Source organism: Gopherus evgoodei, chromosome 1, assembly GCF_007399415.2.
Source record: "Gopherus evgoodei ecotype Sinaloan lineage chromosome 1, rGopEvg1_v1.p, whole genome shotgun sequence".
Lineage (NCBI taxonomy): Eukaryota > Metazoa > Chordata > Testudines > Testudinidae > Gopherus > Gopherus evgoodei.
In genome coordinates, this window is record NC_044322.1 from 53,042,683 (window position 1) to 53,057,636 (window position 14,954).

Here is a 14,954-nt window from a genome sequence, read left to right on the forward strand (position 1 = left end):
ATTTACTTTCTCTACAGCAGTTATGATTTTACAGACTTCTATCATCTCCCCCCTTATTTGTCTCTTTTCCAAGCTGAGAAGTCACAGGTCAGGGCAACTACACCTGATTCCCCTTAGTGCTTCAGCAAGGGCACCCATTCTCAGGCTTCCAGCTCCCTACCCATTTCCTTTCCAGTGTAGAAACATGCATCTTTCTCCCTTTTGATGGATATCTCCAGTCTGAACAGTTCCCTGCCTTCACTGTTATTCCCAGCAACACAGACTTTCTAAACAGACCTGCTTGCTTTCTCTTCAGAGACTAATAGCGTAACTGTCCACAGTTACGCTATCTCACAGTTCTTCTAAGCAGGCATACTTTATTCTTAAAATAAAAGCACTACAGAGAAAACATTAAAACAATAAAATAATCTACATGCATGCCAATAAATTTACCAGAGATCACCCATCCCAACATGGGTTCTGGTAGGAATATTCCTTTAAAGCCTCACCCAGTGGTTTCTCTGTGGTTTCAATTTCATCCAGAGAAGGTGTGCAACAAAATGAGATTTTCTTTCTGTTAGCAGCCTCTCTCCTCATTTAATTCACCATGGTGGTCTTGAAAGTGACCAGAATACAAACTGAAATTTTTCTCTAAAGTGAGATTTAAACATATAATTATCTTAAGTTGATTGTTATATTAAGTTATTGCCTTACTGCTAATAATTGGTTGCTGAAATGTTTCAACACTGTTGAAACAACTCTTCTTTGCTGAAGAGTCGGGTTGCCCCTCTGAGGGGATCTGAGCTTCTCTCCCTGCTTTTCATGTCAAACCCAGGAACATGGGAGCCTTGAGTCTCTGAGGGGTTTGAATTCCTTTCCCTCCGTGTGCGTGTGTGTGTGTGTGTGTGTTGGAATTGGCGGGTGGGTAGTGCATGGTGTGGCTGCCCCTCTGGATGGTAAGCTTGAGAATATGCATGCTTGGAACATGCACCAAGCACATAGTGCTGAGACCAAGCCGAGGAGTTGAGAATAGGTATGCTTGGTGCATATCACAAACTCACAGCACTGTCGCTGAGAAGTGGGGACGGAAATATCTATTGAGGTGAATAGAAGAGTTTAAATGCCTCAGAGCTGTCTCCATGGGGTGTTCTCATTCAGCTGAGAACATCTCATTGAGATGAATGGGCCACTTCCGATCTCTCTGAGCTTCCTATGCTGCAGATGGATGCGTAGAGCCCATTCCCCACACACTAGGCCCAGATCCACAGGGCTTTTTTCTTTCTTCTCTCTCTCTTCCTGCTTACAGCTGATATGGGCACTTCTCAGACACACCACCTTCCCACTTCCCTAGGGCCAGGGCCATGGAAAAGAGTGAAGTTGCTGTGTGGGGGAGAAGGGGAAAGGGCAATAGGGGGATGGGTTTCAAAGCAGCAGGATGTGAGGAGCTGAGGTCAGAACAATGGGTATGATGGCGAGAATGTTGGAGCAGTGGTAGGGAGTCTGAGCATTATCTCAGGAGTACCTTGTGCCCTTCTAGAAAACAGAGTTCAGCAGAACTCTAACTTCTGAAAACCAGGGAATATACAATTGATGTGCATGCCAGCACGACCTTAACTCTGCTGCCCTGGAGCTGACAGTAGCCAATGGGAATTATCTACATGGACTCAAGATGTGTTCACAATGTTAAGTGTAGCTGTACGGAATGTTTGGAGGATTGGTTGGAGCAGTATGGCAGAGCTGTGATAGTGATGTGAGATCTGGGGACTTTGCCCCTCCCCTTGTTCCCCTTTGTGTGTGAATAAAGGAAAGAGGTGCATGTGTACCTATTGAGATCCAATATATTCCTTTTAGCAGTGAGTTTGGAAAGTTGTGTTAGTAGCTGTGCACTAAGGTCTTATTGCTATGGGGATTGTCCACAAGGAGGCAGGATATGAGTGGTCTGTGGGTTTAATGAGGGGGTAAGTGACAGCATAGTGTTAAATGGCATCCTGTGCATAAGGGTGAAAGGGTTTGTAAAAGGGATTGGAATTGTAAAGTTTAGCAGCAGAGGTATTTCTGTGGAGTGGGCTTAAATGTCGGTAGCTTCTGTTCTGTACAGTTCTGTCTTACATTGGTCATGTGCCTATTCCCTGAACATTCTCCAGTGTCTGCAAAGGCAGTGTGCAAATATGTGCATTATGGATGTATTTGGTCATTGCTTAGAGTGTAGAGTTAAGGTTGCATTGACATATATGTTAATTCTGTATTTCCCGGTTTTTAGAGGTTTGAATTTTGCCGACTTCAATGTTCTGAAAGGCATGTGTTACCACTGGGTAATCATGACTGTTAATTAAGATTTTGTCAATGAATACATACACAGGAAAGAGGATCAGAATAAATAATTGTGCTATGACACTAGTTTGCCAGAACTTTCACAGACAACAGCGCATATACAGTGAACCTCTGATGTATGCAGTGGATAGTGAAAAGTTTTGAGAGTTAAGTCTGGTTATACAAAGTCCATTTCTTTAAACTGTCAGTTTAATATTAAACAGCATTATTTTTATACTTCCTTTTCCATTCAGGTTTAAAAAACGAATGCTGATAGAACAGCTTGAGGGTTTTCTGGAAGAAATCCATCGCAGATCCAACCAAGTCAACCATATCAACAGCAGCTAAGAGATGTTTTACACATAGAAAAGCCACAGTAGGGCACGGCTGTATTACCTGCATTCATTTTTGACATGCACTCTTGGCTCAAGTCCTCTATCTGAAAGACTAGAAGCTGCTCTCTAGTATGATGGAAAAAAGTATACGTAATCTTTTTCTTCATTTCTGTTATTTTTGTAATGTGAAAAATATCACTAAAAGCATTTTTATTTAACAAACTAAAAATAGAGGATTTCTTGTTTGTCATTGACTTAAATGTCACTTTCCCTCAGGTTCTATTTTCTTAACCCAACCTTCAAAACTATCATCTCTGTTAAGGTTGAACTTTGCCAAAAAAAAGAAAAAAAAAAGTTGCTTTGTAATTTTCAAAAAAAAGCACATACTTTAAACAAGGTAATGTTTTGTATATACAGTTATTTTGGATATATTATTGTAAGTTGTACAAATGTATTTTGAAAAATATTTAAGAAGAGCACTTTTGTTATTCCATCAATAAAAAACAACTCTATTTTAATCTTTAGTGGTTAGGAATGAGTACAGTTTTCATTGAAGTGGCTCATTTCTCTCCTCCCCTTTTTAGATCTACGCAGTTTTATTGTCAGTTTTGAGGAACCAGCTACAATTTTAAGCCTCACTGGAAATGCTGACTCTTTGATTCTCAGAATAAGATATAAATTACAAAAAGAAACTAAGAAAGCTTCTATTTGATTGACTGCATTGTTATGGTGATAAGTTGGCATAGCATCAAGTATTCTAAGTCTTATTTTTACTGAACAGCATCACAGATCTTATGTACGGTATGCACACCAGAAAAATGGCAAAATGTGGGATTATTTAATTTTTCTTTGAGATTTAACAATCTTTCCAATTACCCCAACCTCATTCTTTGCTCGTTAACGAAGCTGCTTGTGTGCCTAACCCCTTCTCCTTTCTCAGGCCCTGCACTGTAAAGTAAAAGAATTTTTTTAATGTAAAATCTGCATTGGAAGAAGCGTATGTGGTGGTACTGATTCATTTGTTTAGGCGAGTAGAGAAACTCAGGCTATGTCTACTGCAAATGAAGGTGTGAGTGTAGCATGGGTATGCTTACCTGTGCTGTTAAGTTTAATTTAGCTAGACCGGGTGACAACAGTAGTGTAGACGTGGTGGCTCAGATTAACAACCCAAGTCCATAGTCAGAGTCCCCAGTGGGCTTGTACTCTGCTATCCTGGTGCCAGTTCTTTAACAGACTGTCTCTCAGATGGATTATTTCTTTTGGCTGCACTTCAGGCTGCTTGTTTACCTCACCACTTCAGCTTGGTAATGTAACTGATTCTGTACCCTACTTCAGTTTTTAATTTTTTGTTTAACACTTCAATTTCAGGAGCAGAAAATAAACCACTACTTGAAAAATAGCAGATAATGTAAAGCTTTGTGGTGGGTTGGTATTGCCTCCTTTTGGCTAACTCAGTCTTGTGAGCAAACAACACAAATAACTGTAATACATTCTGTTAGTTTTAGCCAGTGTCCTGTTACCTTGTGACTCCAACCATTTTTAAAAAGAGTAAAAGATGCTTTTATACAGCTACAAAATAAAAGCACTCTACACAAAATGCAAAAGTAATACATTTTATTTACAAGGTTATTTGGTTAAACATTTATTCACTCTTCCTTAAAATTATTTTGCCAAAAATCCGCAAGTATCCAGTTTTTAATAAGTATGCACAGTGTGTCTCAGTTTCACTGAAGGAAAGATGTCTGCAGAAGGAATAAGAGGAGGGTGCATTGGACACACTTATTCTGAGGGATTTGTAACTCTTCCTATAAAGAGCACTGAGCCTGTGAATTAAAATAAACACGTCATTAAAATTGTGCACACAATCAATTATGGCCTAACTTTCAAAAAGTGTATACATGTAATTATGTACCTAATTTGTACATGCAACTGGTAGGTTAACTGTCAGATGGTCACATACATGCAAATACTGGTTCTTCAAGTGCTTGCTCATATCGATTCGAATTAGGTGTGCGCGCGCCACTTGCACACTCATCGGAAGATTTTTACCCTAGCAACACTCGGTGGGTCAGCTGGGTTCCCCCCTGGAGTGGCGCCGCTATAGCGCCGGATATATACCCCTGCCAACCCAACGGCCCTTCAGTTCCTTCTTACCGCCCGTGACAGTCGTTGGAACTGTAGAGCGTGGCTTTGCTGATCTCCACATCCCTAGCTTCTCGTAGTTCTTTGCTCTGTACTGTGTTTATAGTTCGAGTTCTTGTAGTTATAGTTAGTGTTAGTACTTCTATTCATAGTTAGTGTATATAGTTGAAGGGGGGATCGGGGATTAGCCCCTTTCCTCCACCCCAGTGCATAAGGCCCCATGCCCAAGGCACCGGGATTCAAACCGTGCTCGGCGTACCAGAAGCCGATGCCAATAGGGAATCCCCACAACTCCTGCCTCAAGTGCCTAGGGGAATCCCACCTTGCTGACAAGTACCGCATTTGCAAGTCATTTAAACCAAGGATGAAGGAGGAGCAGGACTTTTGATTGAAGCAGCTCCTCATGGAGTCGGCACTTAGTCCTGCAACAACGGTACCGAGCGCCCAACAGAGTGCCTCGGTAAGGAGCGCCCCTTTGGCACCGGAACATTCTGGTACCGAGAAGGAGTCCCGGCACCGACCTCTACCAGCACCGACTCCTCGGCACCGCTCCCTTTCCCCGACTGGGAAACAACATAGTGCTCCGACTCCAGCCTCGCAGAAGGAGCGCTCATCTAAGACAGTTCGTTGGGCACCGTCATCCGCTGCGGCACTGTCGACGCCGGCACCGCAGATTGCAGCTCCACCTAGCACGGCACCGTTGATTCCGGTCCCACAAGGACCATTGAGTCTGGCACCAGACAGCTCCCCTGCTCCTGCTGTGGTTGAGCTTGCTCTCCCTTCTACGCCAGAGACCTTCTCTACGACAGGGGAGCTCATTGCTATGACGGAGCCGATATGTCCTCAACCCCCAGCACCGCTGGTGCAGGTCGTTCACTCCATCGGCAAGCTGGCCCTGGTAAGGCCTCCTTCCGTCGTCCACTAGAGAGACGTCATTCCAGATCACGGTCTCGCAGACGCTCTCAATTACATCGTTCCCGCTCCCGGCGCCGCTCACAGTCCCGGCACCGCTCTCCATCGCGGTACCGGTTGCACTCGCGGCAACATTCAATATTTCATTCACCGGACAGATACTCCTGGTACTGATCCAGCTCTCGGCACCGATCTCGGTCCGTGTATCCTGCAGTCGCTCCAGACGAAGGGACTCGAGATCCCGGTTGACCACCTGGCACCGGTATGGTAGAAGGTCCCGGTCTCACTCACAGTACCGCCATAGCTCCTGGTACCGCTCCCCGGTACCACCCCGGGATCGAGCGTCAAGAATAGTGGTGCCCTCCCAGGGTCTCTCGGCACCACTGTGGCCTTCAAGACACACATCGGTATCGTCTCAGGCTGGTAGTGCATCCTACCACCAGGAGCATGACTCTGACATCCTCAGTCAATATCTGGAGAGACAAAGCCACGAACAAGGGCCTCATCACTGGTCCTTCTGGACACCATGGGCATACCACCAGGCCCAAGGTGCCCCATCAGTGGCTCAGTGGTCGGCCCCGTCAGAACACCGGGTACCAGAGGTGACAGTGAGCCACCCTCCCCCTACGGGCACGGACAAGGCTCCAATTCCATCTGAAGTCACCGAGGTTCCACCTGATGCAGATGATGCCCCTCAAGTACATGACCCACCTCAGGACACGACCCACCTCATTGGTCCCAGGCCTCTCCTCCTCCTCCTCCTCACCTGATGAGGCGGTAGCAGGAACATCCTCCTCAGGCCCTCCACCAATCGATCTCAGGGCCCATCAAGACCTCGTGAGGCGGGTGGCTCAGAATATGAACTTGCAGATGGAGGAGGTCACTGAAATAGAGGACCCAGTCGTGGACATCTTATTGGCTGATGCACCTACTAGAGTGGCTCTCCCGTTCATCCGCACTATACAAGCTAATGCGGACACCATTTGGCAATCCCCAGCTTCAATTCCACCTACAGCTAGGGGAGTAGAGAGGAAATATGTGGTCCCCTCAAAGGGGTACGAATATCTCTACACTCACCCACCTCCCTGCTTTCTGGTTGTCCAATCGGTGAACTAACGGGAGTGTCATGGCCAGCAAGCATCAGCTCCTAAGGCAAAGGAGGCTAGACACATGGACCTCCTAGGTCGCAAAATATACTCAGCTGGGGGCCTCCAACTAAAGGTGGCAAACCAACAAGCCCTCCTAAGTCGATATAACTTTAATACATGGGTGTCTGTGGGGAAGTTTACGGAGCTTCTTCCCCAGGAGTCCTGTCCAGAGTTTACGGCCCTACTTGAAGAGGGTAAAAAGGTAGCAAGAACTTCTCTCCAGGTCTCTCTGGATGCAGTGGACTCGGCTGCCAGAACTCTGGCATCCGGAGTGACGATGAGACGTATCTCCAGGCTTCAGGCCTTCCCCCTGAATTGCAGCAGACCTTTCAGGATTTACCCTTCGAGGGCCAGGGCCTTTTCTCAGACAAAACCAACCCCAGGTTGCAAAATCTGAAGGACAATCGTGTCATAATGTGCTCGCTGGGTATGCACACGCCAGTGACCCAACGAAGGTCCTTCCAGCCCCAGCCACACCGCTCTTACAACCAGACTAGGCCACGTCAGGACGCTACCAGAAGGTGTGGCAGGGGGAATCGGCGGAGGCAGTCTGGCCCTCAAGGAACCCAAAGTCAAGTGCCTCCTAAACCATCAACGGGGCCCAAGCAAAACTTTTGATGGGATGCCCGAGGATGGCCCACCAGTTACCCTACTGGATCCTTCTCCCTCCTTTTTCAACCGCCTCTCCCATTTCCTCCCTGCCTGGTCCCAGCTAACCTCAGATTGTTGGGTCCTCCGCATGGTGGAAGTGGGATACCACCTCCAGTTTGTTTCAACTTCTCCCTCCCATCCTCCCTACCCGTCCCTCTTTAGGGACCCCTCTCACGAGCAATTCCTCTTACAAGAGGTCCAGGCGCTCCTAAAACTGGAAGCCATAGAGGAGGTGCCAAAAGACATGAGGGGCAAGGGGTTCTATTCCCTCTACTTCTTAATCCCCAAGGCAAAGGGAGGTCTACGACCGATCTTAGACCTGCCAGAACTCAACAAATTCATGATAAAACTGAAGTTCCACATGGTATCCCTGGGGACTATTATCCCATCCCTGGATCTGGGAGACTGATATGCTGCCCTCAATATGAAGGACGCATATTTCTACATCGCCATTTATCCACCCACAGACGGTACCTCCGATTTGTGGTCAACCACCAACATTTTCAGTTCACAGTACTTCCCTTTGGCCTTTCTACAGCTCCAAGGGTCTTCACCAAATGCATGGCTGTAGTAGCCACCTCCCTCTGGCATCGTCAAGTACACGTCTACCCGTATCTCGATGATTGGCTCATTCGAGGGACTTCCCAGTCACAAGTATTGCAGTACCTGTGCATCGTCAGAGACCTCTTCGGGAGCCTAGGCCTCATGATCAACACAGAAAAGTGTACTCTGACACCCATGCAGAGAAAAGACTTCATCGGAGCAGTTCTGGACTCCAATCTGGCCAGAGCCTGCCTCCCCCAGTCGCGTTTTCAAACAATGGCTTCAATAATTCGAAGTCTTCAATCCTGTCCGACAACGTCAGCCTAGTAGGTCACATGGCCTGCTGCACCTTTGTGACCAAGTATACGAGGCTACGTCTCCATCCCTTCCAAACCTGGCTTGCTTCAGTATACCGTCCACACAGACAGAGTCTGGATTCGATGCTCACTATCCCCAGGAAGGTTCTCGACTCCCTCCCTTGGTGGTTAGACCCCTCTCTGGTCTGCACAGGGATGCCATTCCACCTACCGCAACCCTCGGTGGCCCTAACCACAGACGCGTCATCTCTGGGTTGGGGTGCCCACCTTGGGGGAGCCTTCACACTCAAGGCCTCTGGTTGCCCCAAGAGCTGGCCTTGCACATCAACGTGAGGGAGCTGAGAGCAGTCCATCTAGCATGCCAGGTGTTTCGGGACCATCTACAAGGCCGTTGTGTATCAGTGTTCACAGACAACACAATGGCCATGTTTTACGTAAACAAGTAGGGCGGAGCACGCGCCTCTCTCTTTTGTCAAGAAGCCATCCACCTCTGGGACTTTTGCATAGCCCACTTGATCGATTTGGTAGCATCTTTTCTCCCAGGAGTCCAGAACTCTCTGGCAGATCACCTCAGCAGATCCTTCCTGTCTCACGAGTAGTCGATTCGTCCGGACGTTATCCATTCTGTTTTCCGGAGGTGGGGCTTTCCCCACATAGACCTCTTTGACTCCTGAGAGAACAGAAAATGCCAGGCATTTTGCTCCTTCCAAGGACGCTCCCCGGGCTCCCTCTCAGATGCATTCCTGATCCAGTGGAAGAGGCACCTACTTTATGCCTTCCCACCGTTTCCGCTTATCCACAGAGTCCTACTCAAGCTCCACAGGGACAGAGCCCACCTGATCCTCATTGCTCCAGCGTGGTCGAGGCAGCATTGGTACACCCTGTTGTTTGACCTCTCAGTGGCAGACCCGATACCCCTGCCACTCTGGCCGGACCTCATAACAGAGGACTTCGGCAGGCTTCACCATCTGGACCTGCAATACCTTCATCTCACAGCATGGCTGCTGTGTAGCTGAGCCAGTCTGAGTTGCGTTACTCTGCCTCAGTACAACAGGTGCTCTTGGGCAGTAGGAAGCCTTCCACTAGGATGACATATCTCGCCAAGTGGAAGCGTTTCTCCTACTGGTGTGCAGAGTAACTTAGTTCCCGGACAGGTATTTGTCCCTACTGTCCTGGATTACCTATGGTCCCTAAAAGAGCAGGGCCTGGCGGTCTCTTCTTTAAAGGTGCGTCTGGCAGCTATGTCCGCCTTCCACCCGGGGGGAAAGTGGCCGTTTAATCTTTTCTCACCCCATAGTTTCCAGGTTCCTTAAGGGATTGGAACGGTTGTACCCTCAAGTCAGACGCCCAACCCCTACCTGGAATCTAAACCTGGTGCTAGCCAAGCTTATGAGTGCTCCTTTCGAACGACTGGCCGCCTGCTCGCTGCTGTACCTCTCCTGGAAGACAGCCTTCCTCGTCGCTATCACTTCGGCAAGACGAGTATCAGAGCTTCGGGCTTTGACAGCGGATTCCCCATATACGGTATTCCACAAGGACAAGGTACAGCTGTGACTGCACCCCTCTTTCCTCCCTAAGCTGGTGTCTGCTTTTCATATCAATCAAGACATCTTTCTCCCAGTCTTTTTCCCGAAGCCACACTCATTGCATTGGGAACAACAACTGCATACCTTGGATGTCTGCAGGGCTCTCACCTTTTATATCGAGAGAACCAAATCCTTCCGACGTTCGCCTCAGCTCTTTGTAGCGGTGGCAGATTGGATGAAAGGCATGCCGGTCTCTTCCCAACAAATTTCATCTTGGGTGACTTCCTGCATCCGAACATGCTATGAATTGGCTCACATTCCGTCTAGACATCGCCCATTCTACTCGGGCGCAAGCCTCATCTGCCGCTTTCCTGGTCCATGTTCCCATCCAGGAAATACGTCGCGCTGCTACCTGGTCATCGATTCACACCTTTGCCTCACATTATGCATTGGTTCAGCAGTCCAGAGACGATGCAGCCTTTGGCTCAGGAGTTTTGCATTCTGCAATGTCTCACTCCAACCCCACCGCCTAGGTAAGGCTTGGGAATCACCTAATTGGAATCAATATGAACAAGCACTCGAAGAAGAAAAGACGGTTACTCACCTTTGTCACTGTTCTTCGAGATGTGTTGCTCATATCCATTCCAAACCTGTCCTCCTTCCCCACTGTCGGAGTAGCTGGCAATAAGGAACTGAAGGGCCGTTGGGTCGGCAGGGGTATGTATCCGGCACTATAGCAGCGCCACTCCAGGGGCCAACCCAGCCGACCTACCGAGTGTTGCTAGGGTAAAAATCTTCTGACGAGCGTGCACGCGGCGCGCGCACACCTAATTGGAATGGATGTGAGCAACACGTCTCAAAGAAGAACAGTTACAAAGGTGAGTAACCGTCTTTTTTGTGGGTCCAATTGTAGTAACTGTTGCATTTTTAAAAGTCTGAAGGGCCAGGTCAGTTAAGGGCCTGGTTAACTTGTTAATTTTGCACATTAGATTCAGTTGCTTATTAAAGGGTTGGCAGCTGAACAAGAAGCTTCCTTATCTTCCTATCCTTTGGCCTAAATCTTGGCCAAAATGAAAATGGCTTTGAACTTGACCAAGTAGTAATGGGTCAAATTCATTCCTGTGTATATGTACTAAAGTTACAACAGAGATGAATTTGTCCCATTGGCTTACTGCCTCATTAGATTCAGTAATTAACCTAGTCTTTAAATCACATAAACTGAAATGGGATGATATTGTATCAGCTTGTCTCTTTTCTCTAGACAGAGATGTTCTGAAGTTGAAGTTCAGAGAGAAAAGTGATGCTCTTAATTGTATCATAATTGGGACAGGGGCTATATTTTCCACAGTATTTGGAAAGTGCCTAGCACATTGTAGAATATAAATATGGGGGAAGAGTTCCTGGGCTTTTGTTCTGTAGAGAGACCTATTGTCAACTTGCAGATGGTAGGAGTTTGGAGCTTGCTGCCTCCCAAATGGATAATAAGCCAAACATTAAATACCAGTATTTTTAATAGCTTTATTTATTCTTTTCCCCTCCCTAAAGACAGACTGCTACCAAAAGCAATTATATATTTTTACACTTTTTTAATGATAAATAGAAGAAAAAATGTGATTTGCTATGCTATGACTGTTTCTGATGCTGTTCTGATTAGAATGCTGTTCGGTGTTCTTGCTCTACTTGATTTCTCTAAATTTGTAGTTTACACTCTAATTTTCATCCTATAAAGTGCATAGTTGAGTATAGTAAATTTTAATTTTTTTGTTCAATTTGCTTACTAAAGCCACTTTTAACACTTACAAGTGGCAACTTTCTTGCTTGTCTCTGCAAGAGGCCAAGCAGTGCCTCTCCAAATAAGGAGATGCGTAGATTTGAGTCATAGGGGCAGGACAGGGCAAGAGAAACTTGAACTGGCCCTGCCTGTGCTTTACCTTTCCATTCTTCAGATAAATGGGTGTTTGTTCCCAGGGCCATCAAGAGTGCCTTTGGGCACTAAATTTATGCTGAAGAAAAGTCTAACTGAATTCCCATGATTGCCAGTTTTTCTGCTTCCACTGTTTGTAGTTGAAAATTTATTCTACAGATTATATTTTTTAAGGAGTTTTATGGAAATTGAAGTCATTTTAGAGAATAGCTCCTTATTTATTTATCAGAAACACTAGTAAGATTTTTTTTACTATTAGGTGAGTGACTCCTGTACTGAACAAATGAATTACGCTTACCTGTATTGGCGTGCCTTAGGAAAAAGAGAAAAGGTCTGTCTGCTTTGAAAATAGGAGTTCGAGATCTTTTTAATAGCACCATAGCTGCCATGCAAGACAGAGAAAACATTTTCGTCAGTTTCAGTTTTGCCTTCTCTGCGATAGAGCACCCTCATAAAACTCTTCGATTTTTACTACCCTAACCACCAAATTATTCAGCTGCCCTTACTGTGATAAAAATAAATGTAATGTTTGCTTAACCCAGCAGAAAAAAATCACCCCAGATGAACGAGCAAGTAAGTTTGCAAGGATGAATTACACAGGTAATGCAGTGCTGTCTACTCACTGAGTAATTATGTCTGCTTGCCTTTGAGTTTTAAGACTCACCACTGATATTTTTTTCATTGATAGTACTAATGCCTGGTCAAGAAATGACTGCATCACTTGTCCTGTTCATAACCATCTATGCATAGAGACAGAGTTTACAGTAAGTTGACAAATGATGCAAATTATCCCCTTTTTTGCAGATGGGAAAAACAGGCACAGAGAAATGAAGTGATCTGCCTGAGATCACACTGGAAGCTTATGGCAGACCCCTGAATTGAACCCTAATCTCCTGAATCCTAGTGCAGTACCTGAACTATTAGACTATTTCCTCTCTGCAGTTATTTTCTTACTATCCATTTAACTTACATTTTTAAAGTTATAAAAATAAAAACCCTGTTTAACTATTGCTAGGGTTGTCAATTAATTGCAGTTAACGCACATGATTAACTCAAAAAATTGTGATTAATCGCACTGTTAAACAATAGAATGCCAATTTAAATTTATTAAATATTTTGGATGTTTTTCTATATTTTCAAGTATATTGATTTCTGTTACAACACACAATACAGTATACAGTACTCACTTTATAGTTTTTATTACAAATATTTTCCCTGTAAAAATGATAAAAGAAATAGTACTGATATGAGATGAATTGAAAAATATTGTAGTGCAATATCTTTATCATGAAAGTGTAACTTACAAATGTAGATTTTTCTTTTGTTACATAACTGCACTCAAAAACAAAACAATGTAAAACTTTTTAGAGTCTACAAGTCCACTCAGGTCCTACTTCTTGTTCAACCAATTGCTAAGACAAACAAGTTTGTGTACATTTATGGGAGATGCTGCTGTCTGCTTCTGTTTACATCATCTGAAAGCGAGAACAGGTGTCTGCATGGCACTTTGGTAGCTGTCATTGCAAAGTGTTTATGTTCCAGAGATGCCAAATATTCGTATGCCACTTCATGCCTCAGCCACCATTCCAGAGGACATGTTTCCATTCTGATGCTTGTTTAAAAAATAATGCATTAATTAAATTTGTGACTGAACTTGGAGGAGAATTGTATATATCCTGTTCTGTTTTACCCACATTCTGACATATTTCATGTTACAGCAGTCTCGGATAATGACCCAGAAGGTGTACATTTTAATAACACACTCACTGCAAATTTGACAAAATGCAAAGAAGGCACTAATTTGAGAGGTTCTAAAAATAGCTACAGCACTCGACCCAATGTTGAAGAATCTGAAGTGCCGTCCAAAATCTGAGAGGGATGAGATATGGAGAATACTTTCAGAAGTCTTAAAAGTGCAACACTCAGATGTGGAAACTACAGAACCCAAAACACCAAAAAAGAAAAATAAATCTGCTGGTGGCATCTGTCTGAGATGATGAAAACGAACATGCATTAGTCTGCTCTGCTTTGGATCATTATTGAGCAGAACCCATCCTCAGCATGGACACATCCTCTGGAATGGTGTTGAAGCATGAAGGGGCATATGAATCTTTAGCGCATCTGGCATGTAAATATCTTGCGACGCCAGCTACAACAGCACCATATGAACTCCTCTTCACACTTTCAGGTGACATTGCAAACAAAAAGCAAACAGCATTACGTCCTGAAAATGTGAACATACTTGTTGTCTGAGTGATTGGCTGAACAAGAAGTAGGTCTGAGTGGACTTGTAGACTCTAAAGCAGGGATGGGCAAACGATGGCCCAGGAGCCATATCTGGCCCTTCAGACATTTTAATCCCGCCCTCGAGCTCCTGCTGGTGAGCGGGGTTGGAGGCTTGCCCTGCTCCGGCACTCCAGCCAGAGAGTGGGGTTGGAGACTTGCCTGCCCCATATGTGCCATGGCTCCACATAGCTCCTGGAAGCAGGGGCATGTTCCCCCACTGTCTGCTCCCACCCCAAGCACTGCCCCCACAACTCCCATTGGCTGGGAACTACAGCCAATGGGAGCTGCAGGGGTGGCACATGTGGACAGGGCAGCATGCAGAGCTGCCTGGCTGCACCTCTGTAGGTGCCAGAGTGAGGACATGGCACTGCTTCCAGGAGCTGCTTGTGGTAAGAGCCACCCAGAGCCTGCACCTCTGCCCCCATTCTGCCCCCCAACCCCTTGCTCCAGCCCTGATTCCCCCTCCCACCCTCTTAACCCCTTGGTCCCAGTCCGGAGCACACTCCTGCACCCCAACTCCTCATCCCCAGAGCCCACACTCCCAGCTGGAGCCCTCACCTCCTCCACACACACCTCATCCCCCTGTCCCACCCGGAGCCCCCTCCCGCATCCTGAACTCATTTCTGGCCCCACCCCAGAGCCTGCACCCCTAGCTGGACTTCTCACTCCCTCCCACATCTCAACCCCCAATTTTGTGAGCATTCATGGCTCACCATGCAATTTCCATACCTAGATGTGACCCTCGAGCCAAAAAGTTTGCCCACCCCGGTCTAAAGTTTTATATTGTTTTATTTTTGAATTCAGTTTTTTTGTACATAATTCTACATTTGTTCAACTTTCATGATAAAGAGATTGGACTACAGTAATGGGGGAATTGAAAA

At 45.8% G+C, this 14,954-nt stretch overlaps 2 protein-coding genes across 5 annotated transcripts in view; one reads left to right on the plus strand and one right to left on the minus strand.

The window, feature by feature from the left end:
- The window catches only part of INTS6 (integrator complex subunit 6), a 108,274-nt gene extending 105,132 nt beyond the window's left edge, over positions 1-3,142 (plus strand). For all 4 annotated transcript variants that reach the window (XM_030564383.1, XM_030564416.1, XM_030564410.1 and 1 more), the window contains one exon: positions 2,544-3,142. In XM_030564383.1, the coding sequence (XP_030420243.1) occupies positions 2,544-2,637 (94 nt within the window). In that variant the 3' untranslated portion in view covers positions 2,638-3,142. The remainder of the gene's footprint in view (positions 1-2,543) is intronic.
- A 2,679-nt stretch (positions 3,143-5,821) lies between these two features.
- SERPINE3 (serpin family E member 3) overlaps positions 5,822-14,954 on the minus strand; it is a 31,517-nt gene continuing 22,384 nt past the window's right edge. The window contains exons 8-9 of the mRNA XM_030544285.1: positions 12,041-12,169; positions 5,822-5,931 (exon numbers count right to left, since the gene is read on the minus strand). Of these exons, the coding sequence (XP_030400145.1) occupies positions 5,822-5,931; positions 12,041-12,169 (239 nt within the window). The remainder of the gene's footprint in view (positions 5,932-12,040; positions 12,170-14,954) is intronic.